Source organism: Scomber scombrus, chromosome 12 (assembly GCF_963691925.1).
Source record: "Scomber scombrus chromosome 12, fScoSco1.1, whole genome shotgun sequence".
Taxonomy (NCBI): Eukaryota; Metazoa; Chordata; class Actinopteri; order Scombriformes; family Scombridae; genus Scomber; species Scomber scombrus.
In genome coordinates, this window is record NC_084981.1 from 12,441,413 (window position 1) to 12,464,517 (window position 23,105).

Here is a 23,105-nt window from a genome sequence, read left to right on the forward strand (position 1 = left end):
AGAAGTGGTTGGTGAAAGTTACTGTCTTGCTGTACACACTTTTGAAGAGTTGGATAAAGGGTTATGGTCAGTTTGCTGAGGTGTTTTCTTCTAAAATTAAAAAAGGGGGTTATTTTAATACACAAAACACTAGATCATCCAAGAAACAAGGGTATAAATGTAAAATCCTCTAGCTGATGAAACGATATGAATGAGACACAGTGTCAAAAGGTTTGTGCAAATAAGTCATGTAGCAGGCCATGGTCAATAGTACTAACTGTGGCTGTAAAATCTAAGCTCTTATACAACTTCTGTTTTTAAGAAAAAGAAATCTCTCCAAAATACATGGAACATGATAGGAAGACTCACAGAGCTTAGAAGGCTGTACATTGTGTTAACATTAGCAATTAATACAGCTTTCAGGAGTGAGGTAGTAACCAAGGTGGATAAGTAAAGGTCAATAAAATGGTTTGCAAAATCCCTTTTACTTGATTTTTAAGCCATAAATTCACATATCAACTACAGGTGCGTTTTTCTTGGCCAATTCCCATTTCAGCCTGACCTGTTGTTTCTGATTTTCATTCTTTCTAACAATTATAATTGACAGCATACACAAATATTTTTTGAATAGAAAATTCAAATGTATTTTCATAATTTAAAAAAAACACAAAAAAACATTGTTCACATAAAACATAAAATATGAATACAGAATTGGTTTTCTACATTATGAACTTTCAAGTTCATTGAAGTCAACTCAAAGTAAAATACTGATGAAATATTTGTCAGTGGTGCAGATAAACACAGGTGGGCACCAGAAAGTACTTTTCCACTCTAGTTTTCACCTATGATATGTTGTAATTTCCAAAATATTATCTTTTTTTAGTGTAATCGAAAAGCACTTATGTAGCAATTATCAGCTCTTATGTCATTTTTAATAGTGATTTGAGGCACTCAACGGGTGTACCGTGCTCTGCTGTACTTAATTGGTCATCATATCTAGATTAATGATGTTTATCAACTGTATTAATTCAAATTTACTTTTTTTATATTTCCCTACACATTGAAACATGCAGCAGGATTCATGTGTTTCAGATGAGAAAGAGGTTAAATAAAATATAATACATTAGTAAGAGTAATACAGCAGTACTAACAACAGAGCCACACCAAAGTTGATTTTCAATAAAACATTAATGTCACCTTGTGTCAGGTAAACTGTACATTTGACGAGTAAAAAAAAAAAACGATGAGCTAAAAAACATCAGTGACTGATTGATCAGTGCATCTCTAATATCGACAGAGAGAATTTATCATATTGAGCTTTGGAAATGATTTATTAGATATAGTTTATGACATATTTTATTTATTTAACATTCATTTAACAAGTCCCATTTACGTAAGTAATTTATTTGGCAAACTACATTATAGTGAAAGAGGGACGCACATGTCAAAAGTGCAAATGAGAAAGAAGGGCCATTTACCATGGAGTTTAGACCTGCCATTGCTGGAGTGCAGAAAATACTGTAAAAGCCTCTTTTCCCAGTTTTGTCTGAGATAATACAGGATCTTGAATGTTTGTGTATTGGGACTCAATGTTGGAGAATAAGCACATTTTTGTGTACCAGCTAGCAGCTTTTTGACAGTATACTCAATAAAAATATACAACAGGTTTTGAAAAGAAGCTGTACTGTTAAAGCAGGAATCATTTTCCTTGTTCTGGCTCTCTCACCATCTTGTAGCAACGGTGATGACACTGGTATCTTTTTTATACTTTTGGTTGTTATTTGTGGAATGATGAAGAAATATATGGATAGTGTTTTTTTTCTCTCCTTTATTTTCATTTACTTGTATGGAATCTATGCAGGGCTTGTAGGGAAAATGCACCATGCACTAAAATATATAAAGACTATATAAAAGTATATCTGCTTACCTGTCCACAAAGTGGGGACAGTGATATCTTAGAAGTAACCAACTAATACTAAAATATTGTTTTCTTTGCTTTCAGAGCTTTTGTTCCACTTGAGACCCCCCCTGGTCAGAATTCTACTCAATGGGAGAAAGTACAATACCTTTTTGAGGAGCTTGGAAGTAGCCGTAAGTATACCCGCTTAACAGAATAGCTCTTGTTATTTATATAATTGCTGTTACCATGCCAATTAGATTTTTTTTTCAAGTAAGGCAACTCATATAAATTTCTTACCTGAAGCCACATCCACAACTCCTGTCTATTCTTACATACTATGTACTTTTCTGATTATTTCTATTACATTCTTTTATTATCTGGCTATAATGCAGTCACATTAATCAGTGTAAATGTTAAGACATAATGAGGAGCATTTATCCACTTACAGATCACATTACTATGCAGGTAAAATATAACTATATTTATATATAGTATAATCTTGAATTTTCAAAATATAACTATATTTTACCTGATGAGATCTATGTGCCATCCTGCCTTTATTGATACGTTTCTAACACAGATAACGAAAGTAATCATATGAATTGTATATATTTTAAGTTATGTTGTCTATGCTTCGATTGGTCAGAAATTACAGTGGGGCAATCTGGTGGCCACTCATTGACCAATATTGATGTCATAGAAAGTGTGGGAAGGACACACTATTAAACAACATGTTTCAAAAGACACAATTTTAAAGCCTAAATAGAAATGTTGCATCCAATAAGAAATCAAATTCACCTGTTAAAATCTGGTATAGATGGTTGACTGCAACACTGAGGGACCTCCTTGGGCATCTTCACTTGTTGAATGGAGCATTGCCTGTGCTCCATGCAAATGCTGGAACATTGCCAAATGTGGACTCCTAACAGTCCTCTGGCCTTATGCCATATGGGATCAAGGAGGAAGTTGAACCATCTGCCTCTCTTCACAACAGTGGACCCCTACATTCTCTCCCTAACCTTCCTCTGTTGGCACAGGGGGTAATTGCTAGGCTGCTGAGGAGGAAATGTGAGGATCATCCTTTTTCTAATTCCCCATCTCTCCTCTCTCCAGATGGGAGGTTAATTGTATAAAGGAAAGGCCCTTTTGCCACATAACCCTGCTGACTGCTTTGCTACGACTGTTCATTAACACCGATACGTCTTTAATGGCTCAAACATTACATTTGTTATAATGCTCCCACAATGCCTGAATGTACTCCAGATCAGTAGCTATTAGTGTTGTTATTCAAGACCATAAAGTATAATCTTGAATTTCACGATGCAGCCCTGACTACTTCTGTATCTACTTTCAAAGTTTCACAGGCGAGACAGCATAATGTGCAAAATCAGATCTGTGTGCATTTAGACCTGTCACTAATCCACTCTGAGAGGATCAGGGTTAAAACACTGCATTGTAATGGAGTGTAACTGTAGTCATAAGTAAGACATGACTTACAGTATTTGAATACATCTACAGAACTATTAGTTTATCAAGTTTTGTGTCATAAAAGCCTTTTTTATTTTGTATGTTCAATGTTAGTACAGTATCTTTTTACTTTAATCTGAGTTCAGAACATTTAATTCTTCTCTAATTAAAACCACTGCAGAAAAATGTCACATGGCAACATTTTTTACACAGAGGTTAGATGTTTAATTTAATAAACAAAGATTCTTTTCAGGATTTTTTTAATATGCATAGTACATTGCCAAAGTTGTTTTGCTAAGTGAGTTATAAAACAGATAAAAATAGAGGCTATTCTTCATTACAATGCATTTGAGACTTCAGTTGACAGATTCATGGTGAGGGAGTTGAAGTGATGCTGTTGATGTCATCTTGATTGATCTTTTGACATTTTCTGCTGTCCCTCAAATTTGTGCTAGTGCTTTATCTCTATTAGTATGGTCTCCCTCAACTGTGGTATTAAAGCTACAATATACCCAAAATATCTTCTTAAACACAAACTATTATCTACCCAATTTCCCCAAATTGTATTACTTATATAGCTTCACCCACACAAATTAGAAAAAAAATTGATAAAAAAATACAACTTTAATGGCTTCTTCTAACTCTCGCAGTTTTGCTTTAAACCTACAAATGCTCTCATATAAGAGTATGTGGTTATTGTTTCAGTCATACAGTATACTGTATCCCATCCCTTAAAAATAAAGCTGCTTCCTAACACCTTTTGATCATTCTGTCATTCCACAGAAAGTGGGTGCTAAAGGAGCTCCTTAAGAAACACCTCTCTACAAGCTATTTTCATGCACACAAGCCTAAAGGGCTATATGCAGGTTGAGATAAGAGCTACCTCATGCCATTGCTGTTGGATTGGAAGCTGTACAGATGTGGAAACACCACCGATACTAGACAATATTCCCTCTGTTTAATCCCCGGAAAATCTGCTAAGAAACCAAGAAGAGTGGCAGCAAACATCTATCCTTCGTTTTGTGTAGAGTTCATGAACAGAATGTTCTCCATGCAGAACATGGAGCTATTGTCTATTTTACCAAGCTCACCACTAAACAAAGGCAGCAAAATCGCAATGAAACACTCGGGAATAGGAAATACGTATTCAAATGTTAATGTTCAGCCCGGCTGTCAGACTTCAAAGTTTTCATTTTGCATGGAATACAATAGGGAGCTGGTATATAATTTATCTCCATTTTCCACCTCTTTGTCCTGCTGCTTGTGAAATGCCTCTAAAAGAAAGTGATAAATGTTATAAACAGCACACATTATACATGCCCTGAATACTGACTTCATATTCCCCAATCAAATGCCACTGTCAAGGAGAAAGGCAAGCAGAGAGCCACCTATGGCCCTGCTGACAGGTGGGCTGGGCACTATAAAGTTACTGCTGAGAGGAGGTGGGTTATCTGTAAAGGAACAACTGTGTAGCTTTTTATGCGGGGCCCTATGACAGGTGGGATCTTGACAGGGGAGAGAGGCAATCAGTCTCTTCATCAATCCCTGTCTTCTAACTCCAGCTTTGACAGCTGGTGTGACACCTACTGTTGCCCTTGCCTGATGGGTGGTCCCCTTTCCGCCTCAATCAAAGGTGACACCCATCAACTAAACCTACATACATTGAAAGATCCAGCTGTTTAAACATTGATTCTGATCTATGTATAAAATGACAATCATGACAAAAAAATGGTGACCAGATGTGCCTCCAGAGGAGGGCTTTGCTACAGTGCATTCATTAAAGACGCATATTAAATCCAAGAGTATCAGAATACCAACATGGCACATTGTCTTTTTAATAACAGTCTTGTCTTCCTTGAACTTGAGCATTAGCAAAGAGAATAATAAAATCAAAATGTAAAACAGTAGATTTTAAGATATCCCTAGTATCCCAAACTGGGATTACCCTAATGCCATCACTGTGACATTAGTAGGGTTATTTCCTCAGACTTGACAAAGCTCCTCCCAGAGCCATATAAGAAATCATATACCTGTTTGAAGGCTGAGTAGTATTCTCCATGACAAGTAAACTGACCGTATTTACACAATCAGTGGAGTGTCCACCAGTTAACTGGTGAAAACATTAACTATTTTCAGCATCTGTCTACCTTCATTAGAAAGTTACACATCGAACTGCATTGATTGCACCCATTCAGGAGAGAGACTGTCTCCCATCCAAAGTAATACCTAACTGTAGCTAACACTAGAATGCTAATATGTATTTTGCATTCTGTTCCTGCCTTTAAACCAGCTTTACTCTGGCAACAGCAGCTTTGTCCCAGTGCATCACAGTAGGTTGTGTTTCACTAAGCAACACAACACTGCTGTCCCTTTTGAATTATATGCACTGCATGTGGACTCAGAGCAAACTAGATTACGTCAAAAAATGAAATACTTTCATTGGATTGTCTACAGGAGTGCTGCATTGACATTATAGGGGCATCTGTAGAATATTGAACAAGTACATTCAGCGTTACTCAGTTTGTACAGTCACTGCAGTGCTGGATACATCTCAGCTTTTACTGTTGAATTTAAAAACCCATCAGCCTGCTGAAATACCATCAAAGAAAGCTTAAGAAAGAAGGCTTTTGATAGTTTGTGCATGTGGCAAAGAGGCCATTGATGTTTCTTTCAGAGGTCAAGGTCAAATATCTAATGGATTTCCTGTCTTTCCTGTCCCTGCAGATGGTCTACCTGCTCTGTCTTTCTCCATCAGCTCCTTGACCTTGATTGGCATGTTGGCAGTGATCACTTACACGGTGAGTTTGGACCTCAGACAAGTAGTTGATGTTGTTCAATGGAGCTTTATCTGCACAGTAATTAAGGTTCTTAATTTGGAAACCACCCAATGGGATGATTTCCCAAGCTTGCTACTCTGTAGTTCAATGGGACCTGTGCTTATTGATATAAAAAAATGATGTTTTGAGGTATGAAAAAAGACAAAATAAATGATTCCTCTTTTTGTCAGATTTACCAAACATGTTTTTTCACTGGAAATGTCATGGTTGATAATGCATGTGCTTGTAAAGTATTCTTTGAGGTGCAGTCTTAAAGTCTTGTGTGTGCAGATGGTTTCCCATCATCTTGGGTGAGATGTACCCAGTGATGGAGTGGCCTCTCACCATTAGTAATGCCTTGTGATTCTGCTGAAGTTCTTCCATTCAATTGCTCAATTTGCTCAGACTGTCTTTCACTTGAGAATCTGGGACTTCTGCATGATGTATGTGCTCCTTTCACCATCTTATCAAGCACTTATCTGCTGTCTATTTATATACATACAAACACACACACACACACACATATATATATATATATATATATATACCTCAGTGTCCATTAATATATGCCCATATTTTGATTCCCTCAGCACTCTGCAGTTTTTCATTTTTTCCTAGATCAGAAAAATTGACTGTGTTGTAACACTTGTTAATGCTGTCCATTTTTCATGGCTGTTATCTTGGTAACTAGACTGTGAATATTCCCTGGAGGCGGTGGCTCTGGTGTCAGGGTGGGAGAAACACAGAATAGTGCCTACTGGGGAAAAATACACACACACGCACACGCACACACACACACGCATACGCACACGCACACTCACACACCAAAAAAACTACTATGGTTTCAACCCACAGAGTCAGAGTGAAAGTGACAGCCAACCCCAATCTATCCAGTTTTCTGTTGAGCTCAAAGAATCCTATTGGACCCATTTGACAAATTACACAACAATTGAATGTGGAACCCTTAATGACTAATACACAACCTAGTCAAGTATGTTATAGAACCAATCTCCCTTAAACATCTTATAATCCATCTCTGCTGGGATTTGATCCACTGTTCTCTCTTTTTGCTTTTCACAGTTCTCTAAAGAGTGAATAATTACATAGCACATTTAGAGGGTGAAAAGTAAGCTCAGATTTGCACTGACCCCATGTTGTTGTGGACTCTGCAAATGCCCTGTGGAATGCAGAACTCCCAGTGTGCCTTTGTTTTTGATGTTTCCTGTTTTGATGAAGTCAATCAAAGAAATCCGCCCTGTAGGCAACATCAGCAGCTGCCCCTGCCTCTTTTATTCTCACAGACACAAACACAGAAGCTCCTTTTATCTCACTTTTTATTCTTTCATCTACTTTATTTTCTCTCCCTTATTAACCCTATCCGTAAGTGACAAAACTCTTCTTGGTGGCTTCTGACCCTTATTTGCAAAGGGCGGTGTGATTCATCATTCTTTGTGTTACTACCACCTCTACCGTTTGTAACTATTAAGCCTGATTAACTTAATGGAATCTAAGTGATGGGCTCCATAAGAAGATATGAAGAAGAAATGTTGTCTGTGACTCGTGGGCTAATTTATCACTACTCTTTGTGCAGGAGTGGCCACCCTGCCCTAATGCAAACAGTTCTTTGATGTAAACAGTATATAACACCCGCAGCCTAGTGCATATTTTAGCCTGCGAGTGCAAGTTATAGCTTCTACTACTGTTACTGGTGTACATTAATGTATATTCTCAGGGTTTTCTGGTTAGATCAGATTTGGTTTCTGTATTTCCACCTTTCTGCTAAACTAAACTAATGCTTTAAAAAAAAAGTTTCATATCTATTGCCTATATTATACAGCAGCAGTAGAGAGATGACAGGAAATGAGGGAGAAGGAAATGCATCAAAGGTCTCTGGCCCATGGTTGGCATCCCAGCCTCTAAACCACAGGGATGTGCCTGCATTAAACCGTTTAAAAGTCAAATGTTTGTAATGTTGAGATAGTAAATAGTGTACTGAACTGACCTGATAAATAGCTTTGTTTTACTGGTACAGACTATAGCAGTATTCCTCAAATACAAATCTTAAAGGTCCACAACAACAACATTTTTTTCAATGAGTCAAAGGTCCGTTTATTAGTCGGTCAAGCCACAACAAATCAATGTATCCACCACCAACCAACTTAACAATACAGTAGTGTATAGTAGAAAAATAGAATATATGACTCAACTATAAAATTATTTTTAATTTTAACAAAACAAAATGTCCTTTTCATAAAAACAACAAAAATAATATACTAAAAAATGTCCTTTTCATAAAAACAAAAAAATCAAATAAATACTCAAAAACAAAACTTATTTTTCGTTTTAACATAAATTCAAATAAATACTTATATAAAACAAAACAAAACAAAATACATTCACAACCCCTGCAAATAATCCAAAACAAATATCAACACCTTTCTTCTCCTCAGCAGCCTGACATTTCTCCATTCTCTGTTTTTAAGAGCAGCTGAGATTGACACTAAAATGAGAATAGCTGGTCCAACTTAAAGGTCAGACTACCTTAAGTGAGCCTGGTCAGGTTAGGCTAACCCATTGTCACTAACTTCAGGGTTGTCCCCCTTCACATTTCCAACAATAGACTAGACTTTTTTGGTCTTGAGGAGCTGTAGCATTTATTGAATGACACATTATAGCCGATACTCTACATTTACTAACGATGGACTAACCGTTTCCTCTGTTCCGCTCGCATTTATCGTCACTTTTTTGTCACTCGCTCAACAACACACCCATTACGCACACACGTTATGCACTGCCCTATTCCTCAGAGGAGCATTATTATTATCGTTATTATGATAATATATTTTATTTACAAAACACTTTTTAGGATGCTCAAAAATGCTTGATTTAAGCAATATATGTTTGTCTGAGGGTAAACATATTATCATTTAGGGATTTCGAATATTTGCGTATATATCTTCCCTCTATATAATGCCGCACTCTGTTTGATTGTACCCAGCCGTGATGACATGAGATCGATCAGGCGCATCTCAAAGCTCATGCATCATGTGAAGTCCTTTGGCTTCATTTAAAAGCTTGGCTAGCATAGTGACTTATGGCTCTCATGACTGTCTCTTGTGCACATACCTTTTTCTTGCTCTTAAATTGCCAGCCTAAGAGGCTGATGGTGATCTAAAGTTGTAAGACTTAATGTATATTGATCTAATCACAGGCCAGGAGATTGACCTGAAGGGTGGGGGTCGCTATTCACAGAGACAATGTTCACATATACTTATTGATTTACAAACCCTTTGATGCTTGTTTAATTTCTATATTTTAGATTACCAATGTATTTACAACATTTAGACTTTTGTCTCCCTGACATACTTTTTAATAGAATTTTTAAATTGTAAAAGTTAGTTAAAAGTTATTATAACATTTTTACATAGCAACATGCTATTCATTAAATAAAGAACAAAGAATGAGATTAAAATTAATACATTGATAAAACTAGATTGTGTTACCTAGAATATCAACAGATACTGGCATACAGTAGGTTTTATAGGCTTAATAGGCATACCATAACTGTACCTGTATTTAAGTTAATTCAAGTTCCAAAAGCACAGACCCCTAAGGTTAAATTACACCCCTTAAAATAAATGTAAGTATCCTTTTTTCTCTTTTATTAAGCATGCGCCAGCCATGTAAAAGACACCAATAATTGTCATAGTCCTTTAATCTCACAGTTAACAAACAGGCATACTGCCTGCAGATAGACAGGAGGTAAAAGAATGTTGGAGGCAGTCTGGAAAGCCTGTCAATCAGTTCCAATTTCAATTTAATGATAAATACTGCTAGTGCATTACTTTCAGTAAAAAATTGGATAAATTTGCTGTGCATTCAAACAAACATAAAATATTCACACCCATTGCTCATTCCTCAAGCAGACGTGTATTGCTTAAATCACTATTTAGACCTCCACCAGGACCATATTTGAGTAATTTTAGGCATTTAAGGTAATTTCATGTAATTTTCAGAAATTGTCAATACAGGGAGTGTTATTTTTAAAAAAAAGATTATAATTGGAAATAAGGCCATGAAACTGCAGGGAAACAGAACAACATATTTTGGTTTATTGCATAGGTTATGACCTATAACAAAGCCAAAGTGGTCTACAGAGATGACATTTAGAAGAATCTGGTCTCAGCCTCAAGCCAAGAACTGTTCTATAAGTTTTCAGTCTACTTCCATCTGCTGGTGTGCCCTGTTTGAGTATTAAGCATATGTTAGTAATCATCATAGTACCCAGATTCAAAATGGTAAGACGACATTTCAATCAAGGGTCAAGTAGCAGGCTTAAGAGTCTGGCTATCAGGGCAAGGGACCATACTCTTTTCTTGGCCAATAATTGCCACTTTCCCTGCTCTTGCATTGTAGGCTCATTCTGGTAGTGCAGTGCTTGAGGAAGATTAGCAGCTGATGAACATTTTTACATTCAAACTTTAAGTTTCTCTCAGATTTGTGCAAAGATTGAATAAACTACAAGAAATTATCTGTTAATGTCTTTACTATAATATCTGTTTGATCTTTAATGACAGGGGCAGCTTGTCAGTCTATAATTAGTGATATATTTGCTCAGCTTATCAATAAACACATACCAAATGCCACATACCAAAGTGGTATCTATTTAAAGTGTTGGGTTATCTAAAGGGTTGGCAACTAACTCTCTTTTGAGCCTTTCTTTAGATTTTTATCAATGCTAGGGGCGTGGCTCAAGGGATGGCAGTGTGGTCTGTCGGTTCACCTCTTTGATCCAGATCGAAATATCTCAACAAGTATTTGAAAGAATTCCCATTTAAGTTTGTAAGGACATTCATGGTCTCCACAGTATTAATCCCACTGATTTGGTTTTTCTCTGACTTTACTTCTAGTGCCATCAAGTGGTTAGCAATTTTGTGAATCCCAGCTGGGACAGGACCTTTTGGGTCAACTTGCCATGTTCTCCCAGTGCTTGCGGTTTCAAAAACATGTATATTAGGTTAATTCATCAGTGCCCCTGAGCTTATAGCTGGAGCGGGTCCCCACGCGCTGCACAATGGCTGCCCACTGCTCCTCAGGGATGGATTAAATACAGCGATCAAATTTCACGTTGTCGACTGTGTATGATTGTATGTGAAAATAAAACTGATTTACATTTACAGCTGCTGTCCATCAAACACAGACACCAACCTGCCCCTCTAGCTGTTTGTGAAAAACAATTGAATTGTTGTTTTTTTTTCTTTGTTTGTTTGTTTTTTTTAAATTAAGGCAGATTTTTTGACTAGAGAATAAAAAATATTCTCTATCTCAAGGATTATTTTGACTGGCCACACTCTGCACTGTGGCCTTATGTCCCTTTTTGTCATTTCCTTAAACTAAATTTTTAGATGAAACAGTAAGCAATAATTTAATGTTTGAATATATGTGTGTCACAAAAAAGTTCCCACTGGATCATATCATATTAACAATTCTAGCTGTAAGAATAAAGGATGCAATCCCTCAACTCCTGAATGTAAAGAATAAAATACTTGACCAATCCCATCAATTTTAAAATTAAAATTCTCGATATTAGGTAGGTGGAACTAATCGTCCAGATAGAAGACTAACCATTTACTTCCCTTAATGAAGCATTTACTCCAAAGATAATGTGCATCTCACCTTTTTTAAATAAGACTCTAGATATATTCATACAATTGCAAATGAGAAAATAAAACACAACATCTTTGAGCTCAGAGAAAACAGATAATGTCCATTGACAGAACAAAGAGCTGTAGCTTGCATCAAAGAGAGCGTATATCATTGGGCCTCTTTCTTCCAATGTGATTGCATTACTTGACCTAAAAGACTTGACAATAGATTTGACAATCATGGTTGAGTGCTGTGAAGGAGGTGTGTTAGGTCTAGCAACAGGAAGCTTTTGACAAGCAAGCAGTCACACATTTGGCCCCCTATATGTTTTAGTGATCCTAAGCATTCTCCAATGTTTGTTGTTTTCATTCACTACCTCACTCTTAGTCTTAAAAATGGCAGTACGCTATCGATATCTTGCAGGGACGTTTCAATCTCTGAAAGACAAGATGAAGCCAAAATAAATAAAAGTGCTCAGGGAGGAGTGTGTCACATTTGTAAAATATCTGATTGGCTTGGCTATGGGGGAGAGGGATGGTTCTTCATCTTACATGCTGTCGCCATTTTTAGGTGGCTGAGGTTGTACTGTATAGCTCATGTGTCACCATTGACTAACTTAACTTAAAATATTCTAGAAAATGTATGGCAAATACTCAATAATATGACATTCATTGTTTAGTTAGTCATCCACGCAGTGACTTGACTACAGTGTTTAAAATAAACACTTAGTGGTGGTATATAATGCTTTGGGAACTTTTTCTCAGATGTGCAAATTTAACAACATAAAGAAAATGCACTGGAGGGTGACGAGCCTAGGCTATTTTCCATTAGATTTTAGCTCTAAATGTAAAACACATATTTAGGAAATGACTAATGAAATACCACAGCTGACTGACTTTTAAAATAATTCATCACAACATTATGCTTCACTGCCCAAAAACAGCCTTAAAATTGCTGTAGGCAACAATTTGTGATCTTCCCTTGAGTTGTCAGTCAATGAATCGTCAGTCAGCACAGCCCTAGCACAGACTTGCTAATCTGGATACACAGGCACAATCAAAGTTTTATGAATGTTTTCTGAGTGCTGAAGGCATGCTTTTGCTACCTGTGTGACCTTCAATCACACTTAATGTTTTAGTATAGACTGACACATGAACAAAGCTGTCCTGATTGAAGTTTGTGGAGCTTGTGATGCATCAACCAACCAAACAGCATTAGGGTAACCAATATATGTGGCAGATCAACCAAACATGCTGTATTTATGGAAATGTGTTTGTGTTTGTCATATGTTGAAATGCAAATTATACAAATACAAATACAAATGATCTAAAAAGCCAACTTGTGTAATGCACCTGTATCCTGAGTAGTTTAAATTAGCTTGGTTATACTGGATTGGCTTCTTTATCAAAAGGTATTGAGAATGTAGGGGGGACCTCCTCTCCCTCCTCCCTTTTGGCTCCACTTTCACAAGTACGAAGAGCAACAAAGAGGAGGCTTGTGTAGGAGACCTATGTCCACCTAGCTTTCCCTCTTCCCACTCATCAGTCACATGACTCTGAATGATTTCAGCCATTCACTCCCCCCTCATTCAACCCACACATAAAGTCACACACACTCTCCCATCCACCCTACTCTAAGCTATTTCTGGTTATTATTGACCACAGTGGGTTTTAAAATAACTTTAATGAGCATGCATGATTACGTGTGAACTAAAAATGTACACTCCAATGGAGAGACACCTGGGTTTTTTCCCCCTTTTATATTTCTCTCATGTAGTTGCACATTTGAAGGGAAGGGAAATGTTTCTCTTGGGATCTGGGACAGGTTTTCCTTTTATGAGTGTGTTTGATATTCGGGACATGCTCCGGCCTTAAGAGCTCCATGATTCATTGCAGGAGGCGACATTCGCCCGTAGCAGAGATCCACAGCAGAGACTAATAATAGTCTACCCTGACTTAGTATCCCATGCGACTCTCTTAATGCTACCTAACATTCAAAAACTAGTAAAAGTTGTTTTAAAAAAAAATATTGAATGATGTTTTTTTTCCACTTGAAAAATAGAAGAAAGAAGGCAGCATTTTTTGACAGGACTGAAAGTATCTTTGCACAGAAAGACCCTTTGTTTTATTATGAACCCATAAAATGGCACTCCCTCCAAGTTGGTAAAAGCAAGACAGCACAGGGAGAGAAAGAAATCACTGGCCTGCTGCTATTTTTATTTGTATTGATTGGTTTGTTTCCTGGTATTAGAGATGACCCTTATTTTTAATTAAAGTTCAAACATCCCTTCAGGAGATTGAAGCCCACTGATTAAAGTGTTAAAAGGTGCCTTTTGAATTTTGTCCACATATTCTCTCTTTCTCTTCCTTTGCTAACATTGTCTATATCTGTATGTCTTTCTGTGTCTGTCATTGTTTATTATGTGTGTGCTGCATGTACTTTTAACAAATGAGAAATAGTGTTGAGTATTGTTGCCTCTGTCTATTACCCATATTTGTTTCTCCCTATAATTCTACTCAAAAAAAAAAAAAAAAAATCATCAAATCCTGGATAGAGGATAGTGCTGTCACATGGGGGCACTGTTAAGCTGTACATTTCATTGGGGTGATATAAGGCACTGATATCAACACAAAATGGTTGCAGCAAATTCAACAATAAACCCCAGCACAATTATAGATTCCACAATTTTAATCTATTTTCCTCTACCAAAAATGACATAGCCCTGGAGGCCAAGAACTATATGATTTGCGGTTTTTGTGTGCTTGCTTACCCTCATTTAACTGTTGTTGTGTTCCACATTGTGATGGGTTTGTCATTAGGCAGGAGTGGGTATGTGTGGGTAGATGCACGTGCCATATGTGCCATCCTGCTCTGACAATAATGTGTGATTATAATGGTAGTTTTGCATTATCTTTCAGGCATATGGTATGTCTGTGCTGCCTTTGAATCTGATAAAAGGCACACGGAGTGTGATGTATGAACGCCTGGAGAACACAGAGGACATTGATGATGTTGAGCATCAGATAGAAAAGCTGAAATCCAAGGTTGGTATCACCAATGACACAAGGCACAAGCATATGCCCCATAAACACATTTTTGCAAATTATCTACAAGTCACTGAATAACTTCATGGAAAAAACCTAGAAGTGTGTACTCGTACATTCAGTGAAAGGTACACATTCTAGCCTACAGCTGAGCAGTCCTCGCTTCTTATCCTTCTGTCATGGTCCTCTGTCTTTGCATGCTATTATGGATGGTTGACTTTGCACTTATCAACCAAGCTCTCAAATACAGGCAGCACAAACAGGGAAACACAAATGAATGAAATCAATTAGTTGCTAATAGTTGCCAGTGGCAACATGAAGTTGAACACAAAAGACCAGTGCAGTCGTCATTCCTCCTTCGTCTTCTGCTTAGATATATTTAATGAAAAACCTTCATGACTATATTAAAGATTACATACACAGTAAATAATGGTAAACACTGCAAGAAGAGTGTACTTAAATAACTATGAAAACAGCCTAAATAATGTCATTTTCTGAGCCAGAAGGTAAACAAATAGCAACTCTTGTCATTTAATGTTTATATTAAAACTTAATATATTTAAATGTTAATTATTTACTGGCAGATTAATTTTACCTCAATCTTTTGACCACAGTGTTTTAATACATCATCTATCCACCCACTGACATAATACCTGTCCAAGAGCAAGTTAATTATTTTTTTAAATATCAAGTTATAATAGTCAAATATTTTTGTCAGTCGCTGGATGGGTCATGTTTTTTCCATTATTTGGGCTGAGTTTACCCTGTTAAAAGCTAAAAACTTGTCAGAAGTGAATATACATACGCACATGTTTAGTTATTGATTTATCTGCTGATTTTTTTTTTTTTTTTCACCAGTGTAAAGATGGACGTCCCCTGTCCTCAAGGGACAGACACAACCTGCAGGAGCTAGAGGGCAAACTGCAGGTCCTCCAGCGCAGGGGGAGACACCTGGAAATTGCAGAGAGGAACTGCTGCACTAAAGTGGGCAGTGCTCTCAGACCTTTCAAGGTGAGTCTGCATTATGGAATTAGTTCCCATTCACAGAGGTAAATTATACAGTATGTTCCAATATAGACAGTATTGTAAACAAAGACACATCCTCTTCCATTGTCTGTATTAATACATTGGGTGTAATCTTACAAAGACAATAACTTTGCCTGATATAATCATCCTGGGCTAACTGTCATTGTTGTGTAATTGATTTTTGAGGAAGGTGAGGGCCATACTGCTAACTACTTGTTAGCTAATTGTATGTTTCTTTACTTGATAGTTGTGCAATTAAAACATATTTTTTGGGTAGAGAGCATGCCTTAGTTCATGTCTACCAACTTCAGCATCATCCCCTCTGTTTCCGTGTGCTCAAGTTCTAATCTGGACTGCTCCAGATTTACTTTTAGTTCTACTTTACACAACTGCATATTTACATGATTCCCACGGGTAGTCTCTTCACCTAATTTACTCTGAAGTCTCTCAGGGAGGCTCACACTTCTCAGGCAGGATCTCATGATTCCCCAAGGAAAACCCAAAGGCACCACAAACTTGTCTTTGATTTAACTTTTTTGGGTTGGCAACCAATACCTGGACCTCTATATCTGCAATTTTAGTAAAAGTTTTACAACATACAGCTTTGCGCAAAGGGTGGTGGGAGTGGAGGGGGTTAAGTTAAGCAAATGGAAACATGTGTCTCAATTAAACATATCTGTCAGGAGTCGTAGCCTCTTCATCCATGGGGATATACTACACACTGAAGGTTTATCTACAGTACCACTCAAAAGTTTGGACACTCATTCATGTTTGCTATGGTGAGAATCACACATGCAGATACCATCCATTCACTTTCTCTGCATATCACAAAGACATGGCAGTTCAACAAAAAACCTCAATTGACCAAATTACAGATTCCACTGGTCTAATGTCCATTCCTTAAGTTTCTCGGCTCAAGCAATGTTCTTATTATTAATGGTCTCTCTCAGCAGTGGTTTCTTTGCAGCCATTTGACCATGAAGGCCTGAATCATGCAGACTCCTCCAAATAGTTGATATGTGTCTGCTACCTCAACTTTGGGATGCATTAATGTGGGCTCTACCCTGAGGTGTTGTTAAATGGTGATCTCTGAGGCTGGTAACTCCAGTGAATTTATCCTCTGCAGCAGAGGTAACTCTTGCTCTTCCTTGCCTGGTTTTCTCAGTCCTCCAGAGAGTGATTTTCATCATAACGTTTGATGGTTTTTGCGACTGCACTTGAAGAAAGAGGAAAGAAAGTTCCTGAAATTTTCTAGACTGAATTTCCTGACTTAAAGTAATGATGGACGGTCTCTTTACTTAGTTGACCCGTTCTTGCCAAAATTTGGATTACAGTAGTCGGATAGGCCTCGTTGCTGCATAGCAAAACTACCTCAGCACAACACAACTAATTGTCTCAAACACATTAAGTAGGCTAGAATTCCACCATTTACTTTTGTCAAGGCACACCTGTTAGTTGGTTAGTGGGTCAGATCCATACCATAAGTGTACAAGCACACAAATGCCAAAAATGGCAGCTGCCATCATAGTAAATCTGCGCACACAGGAATGCAACCATTTCCCCATTTAATTAATCACAATCAACTTGAAAAAGGGACGGATTTCATATCCCACCCCTTACACTCCACAATTAACCATCAAGGTCAATGCAAAAGCCTTCATGAATATTGATGTACATGTTGTTCCCGTGGAAAACGGCAGCAGTAACAGAAGAAAGTTTGAGAGGCTGACAGCTGCAGCAGTCAATTCCCAAAATTAAAGTGGTCAGACATGGAGGTAGATGCCAAGAAGTGCATTGCTGCACACTTTTAGGGTAAAGACTACTGGAGGCATAGGGACATCAAAGCTCACTGCTTGGTATTTGTTAAGCGTCTACTGTATAAATGCACACATGACTAATGAGACCACACACTCAATATCTAAAATACAATAAACACTGTATTCATTTATATTTACTCCAAAATCCAGCAGTTTGTGTGGCAGCCACTGCAGTGTCTCCATTGTACTCTGTGTACATGACAGTAGTCATTTTCTGCAACAATTCTATACACAGAAACTATATGAAAACTAAAATGGTACTTATATGCTCAGTATTAGATTATGTTATTAAACATTTATAAATGCTCTATTCTGCAACTCTTTAAAGATATTTTATTTTATTTTGGATTTCTACAATTGATGATGATAATTTCATCAGCAGGTTCACATGGTTAAGGTGAAAAATAATCAGTATATTCCCACTTCCTGAATCCTGTCACCTGCCACATCCTTATATTTTAACAGCTGTGCTGCTCCACAAGTTTGAGCACACTACAGTCCAGTCATCTCTTCTGCTGATGAGACAGCACATTGTGCTCAATATTTCATTAATAGTTCAATAATACATCACAGATGTAATTGGTTACGATTTGAGTCAGCTTATATCTTTTAAATTTGAAGAGTGCTTATTGAATACTTATGGCTCACTACAAGCACAAGTGCACTGCTGGCTTGAATATGTATGATAAAGTGTATCTATAATTAACATTTGATATGAAGTGAAATTAAATGTGTGAGAAGAATCATTATACAATCTGGCTTCAATTCACCACTTCACCATGTGTGTCACCAATATGCCTCGTCTCCAAAATGTTTGAACACATAGGTCAGATTTTCCGAACAGGTCCGCACATTCTCCTGTCAGATTTGTTTTTATACATTCCAATTTATTTGTTGGAAGTAATGTTCAAGGAGCTTTGTTTTGTGTACACAACAGTTATAAATGAGACAGCCTGCAGCATGTGACATGCAACAAACACCACAAACAACGGGGGATGCCCCAAAAATAAGTTTTATTGTGATTATGTTACTGATGCAGCTCAAGCAGGGTGTGTACTGATCCATGGAGTGATTCACTGTAATGATCACCACACCCTCATATTTATATTCATTTTACCCAACGCTGCCATGGATGTGCATTATGCCTATGTGAACACAGTAGCATATGTGCTTTTATGCACTTATTGATATTTATTCATACATGACTTACCGATTGTTATACGCAGTTCAGTAGATCTCATTTTCTTTGTTAAGCAGTTCCATCATCATTCTCCTGGTTCACATTTCACATTCCCACTGCTATTCATTTTGTAGTATTTTACTGCACTACAGGCATGCACAAACATTTTGAACCAGTGTCTGTAATAGTTTGTCTTGAACCAAGGGGGTTGCTGCTAATGAAAGTCCCCAAACTCAAATTTAAACACTAATGAGTTGTGAGATTTATTTACTGTATACTCAGGCACTGGTGTAGAGTGATAAGCCAAATGTTTGTGATTTCTCTAGAGTAGTGGCACCACTGTGTCTCAAATAAATGCTGTCCTTTTTATATCAACCCTGGTGGTGGGAGAAAATGAGTTAGTGAACATGAGGAGCATACAGTTGAAAAGTCCAGGGACCTTGCAAAATTGCTGTGTTTTGATGCCACAATAAAACAAAATAAAAAAAATGTTGTTTTTTTTCAAGCAGAGCTGTATAGACAATACACAATGCAATGCAATTATCTTTGTTAAAATCAAGTATTCCACCTTTTCATTTAAGATACAAGAATCAAGCTTTTCGTGATTCAAAAACTTGTTTTTTTATATGGCTTCTTGCTTAGTATTTTTTAAGCAGACTGCGTGTCAAATATTTTATTCTTTAGGCAACCTCTTCTGTTTGCTTTAATTTGTTCGGATTAAGAGATACAGGTAGTTTAATCAGTACTTTCTTTCATTATGTATGGTCACCAAAAAAGTAATCATGAAATAACTGGACTGCTTTAAATAGACCAACTCAGAAATAATGGATCACTGAAGCATTAGAAATGATTATGGTTGGAAAGGTAGCTTTCAGACTGCAAAATAATGTGATACAATATGCTGAAACATGGGCAGCAGTTGAAAAATACTTAATGTCAAGTATATGTATGTGTGAGAGAGTAATTTAAAAAAAAATGTTTTATATATTTTCCTCTAACTGGCCACCTAACTTTTTAAGTCGTTGTTCATGTCAAGGCAATAAAAACTATAATGTCAAAAAAAGTGTGTTGATTATCAGCTTCTTGATTGTAATTTATGCTTTGCCACACTAAGAAATTACATCAAGGGATGTTGTGTCAAAGCTGATTTGGTTGAATCATTGATCATTTTTTTCAAGGGCAATTGCTGCATTTCCTCATAATTGTTTGCATCTAGGCAATAATATGGATATGTGGGTGGCATTAGCACGCTAAAGTAAGAAAATTAATACTCTTATGTACATTTTGTGTAAACATTCAGATTCATCTGATGATCACTCTGTTATACTGAGACATGGCTGGTGATGGGGGTGACCTGCAGCAAAGGTCCCTTGGCAGAAACAAACCAGGGAGGCTGCGGTTTTGTTGCATGTGTGGTAACCACCCGGCTACAAAAGGGCTCCTTCTATATGTGTTTGACTAGTACGTTTTTTTCCCACTTGCTTTGTCTGATATGGAATATTTTAGACCTAAATGCCCCTCAAAGGTTAGCAGTTGACAGGATTTATTGCCTTTTTGGCTACCACCCACCTTTTGCCTCCCTGGTTGCAACCTCCCTACTCTATCTGGGCTGTGCCATTGCTTCCCCCTGTCACAACAGTGCCAAACTGTGGCTGGCCATATGGTCTCTCCTTGACAAAAGACATGACAGAAAGGTTATATTTTCTGACCCAGTATATGTTTTTGAAAACATACATTTCACTCTATTGGGGTTCACTATGAGTGAAAATCCCTCTGTTGTTTGTAGGCACATATCACATATATTGATACTGTAATAGATTTTATTGTATTCATTAATTCGGTCTGTTTTCTGCAGGTGTTGTTGGGCATTTTCTTTATCCTGGTTGCACTGCTGTTCACTGTTGCCCTGTTCATTTCAAAGTAAGTAATCTTTTGTCTTCTGACGCCTACATCTCTGCATAATGCAAATCTATATAATGTATGGCAGGAAAAGTGACAAAAAATAAATTGTCATTTAAATGTTAATATTGTAATATCGGAGATGCATACTCATATTAACGTTTCTTTGTGTGTGTTTCAGTTTGGATAAAGCTCTCCACTCTGCTGGCATCAGCTCTGGATTCATCATCTTTGGCACCAACCTGACCAATCCTTTGAATGAACTTCTATTAGCCTTACAACCTGTGAGTATCCTTGGTATCATCTCTCATGTCAAAACGATGATTATCCTTCATTAAGATTTGCATAAAGCCATATTTTCTTGTTTTCATCATAATTAACCAAGATGAAGTGTCCTTTAAAAGCTATATTCTTGGCCATTTAGAAATGCACTTGTAATATGGTTCAAAATGTGAAATGTGTGTGCCTCACTTTACTGCAGGTCAGCAAAATGAGAGAAAGAACAAACGCAAACTTGAACTTAATGGCATTTAGCAGTTTGTTACTTTTAAACATGGTCCGATAGGCACAACTTATATTTTAGAACAATAGGATAACAAAATTGCATGCATTTTGCATTCCGTAGTGACATAAAGTTAAAAAAATTATATTGGAGCTGCGAGGGAACAAAGTTAGAGAAACCTAGATATATACAACTGTGTTAAATGTCCAAAGCCTTATTTTAAGCCTTTAACAGTGTGAACTATTGGCACGGACAACATATTACATCACTGCTTCTTTCCTCCAGGTCATTGCAGCAGACTCAACAGAACATCCTCTGTTGAACTTAGTATTCTACAGCAGAATTTTGAGAATAAAAATGACTGACAGCAGAGAACATTAAAGAATTGCTTTATAGATAATGAAATTGATTAAATGTCTAAGGCCAGTGTTTAGAAGTATGACCTTGGTATTTAAGGAATTAAGTTCACCATACCAAGAGGGCGTACACTATATAAGAATCAGATTTAAAGTTAAATCAAGAACATTTAGAGTATAGAACATACAACAATCAATTGTTTTTTATGTTACTAGACTTGATCTGTAAATGGTTCTTTTACTGACTAGTTATATTTTGGGCCTGTACTTTGAGTAAAAGTTAGCAATACAGCTGTTGGTAATCTAAATAGTCTAAATGCCCTACTAAGTGACCAGCTCAGATACACTTTATTAGAGCGGACCATGTGATAATATCTCCTTGCATACTTTAGAGGTAGCCAGCCTTGATGTTTGGTCTCAGAAAGAACTAATGACTTGTTCATGTGAAGGATGTAGCTGACCTCTGTTCCTGCTATCACAGGTTTTTCCACTGGATTATATCCTGATCACAGTCATCACAATGTACTTTGTACTCACATCCATGGCTGGTATTCGCCACATGGGTATATGGTTTTTCTGGATAAGGGTAAGGAAAGGCTCTGCATCTATACTATTTTCAAAACTTTGCAGGTACAAATGCACTATTAAATTTACATAAAAATTGTTTTTCTTTGCAGCTGTACAAAATCAGACCTAAAAGAACCCGTCCCCAGGCTCTTCTCTTTCTCTGTATGATTCTTCTCTTGATTGTCCTTCATACCAGCTACATGATCTACAGCCTTGCGCCACAATACGTCATGTATGGCAGCCAGAAATATCTTTCACAGGTGAGGAAAAATGTATTTATATATTTATATCCCTGTGTATTTCTAGGTTTTAGTCTAGCTGATGAGATGGAGCTCTGAGGATGAGGCTCTAATGATGTCAGTGTTGGTCAGTCAGTGGGTTCAAACTACTTTGGTCCAGCTGGGTGTAGGCAGCGGCATGGTCTCTATGGGCTGGTAGTGGGGATTTTAGACTCTTGTTCTTTTTTGATTCTGTCTATCTATATTAGACAATATGGCTATTACTGCGTCGATCTGCTGTTTGACAGTCAAGCCTGATCTGATGTAGCTCTGCTCCTCTTTCTCTCTCTGTGTGTGGGTGTGTGCATGCAGTTTAGATGCACCCTTGTATCTATTCTTCGTCTCAAAAAATATTTTTAAACAACATAATTAAAATGAACCACAGTGTTGTTTTGCTTTTTAAATAAGAGAAAGGGACCTTTTTAAAAAACAGCTCCATATGACTCACAGGGTGAACATGGCTTACATTATAACTAACTGCTGCTGTCTTTTCACCTGCAGTATTTAAATACGTTGGTTCACAGTGTCATTTATACCAGCCTAGCCATATACAGAGTAGCGATTGGTGGCAGATATTAGAATTGCGCACAGTAAATACCTCAAAAGTTGAGCCCCTTGGTTACTTTAG

The 23,105-nt window shown here is 37.2% G+C and overlaps 1 protein-coding gene across 2 annotated transcripts in view; it reads left to right on the forward strand.

Annotated features, from left to right (window-relative positions):
* lmbrd1 (LMBR1 domain containing 1) overlaps window positions 1-23,105 on the forward strand; it is a 58,430-nt gene that overhangs the window by 20,521 nt on the left and 14,804 nt on the right. For both annotated transcript variants that reach the window (XR_009927031.1, XM_062430921.1), the window contains exons 6-13: window positions 1,982-2,070; window positions 6,071-6,144; window positions 14,727-14,852; window positions 15,711-15,863; window positions 20,731-20,795; window positions 20,956-21,058; window positions 22,114-22,218; window positions 22,310-22,459. Coding sequence is in view for 1 of the 2 variants with exons in the window: in XM_062430921.1 (XP_062286905.1) it covers window positions 1,982-2,070; window positions 6,071-6,144; window positions 14,727-14,852; window positions 15,711-15,863; window positions 20,731-20,795; window positions 20,956-21,058; window positions 22,114-22,218; window positions 22,310-22,459 (865 nt within the window). In the remaining variant the exon portion in view is untranslated. The remainder of the gene's footprint in view (window positions 1-1,981; window positions 2,071-6,070; window positions 6,145-14,726; window positions 14,853-15,710; window positions 15,864-20,730; window positions 20,796-20,955; window positions 21,059-22,113; window positions 22,219-22,309; window positions 22,460-23,105) is intronic.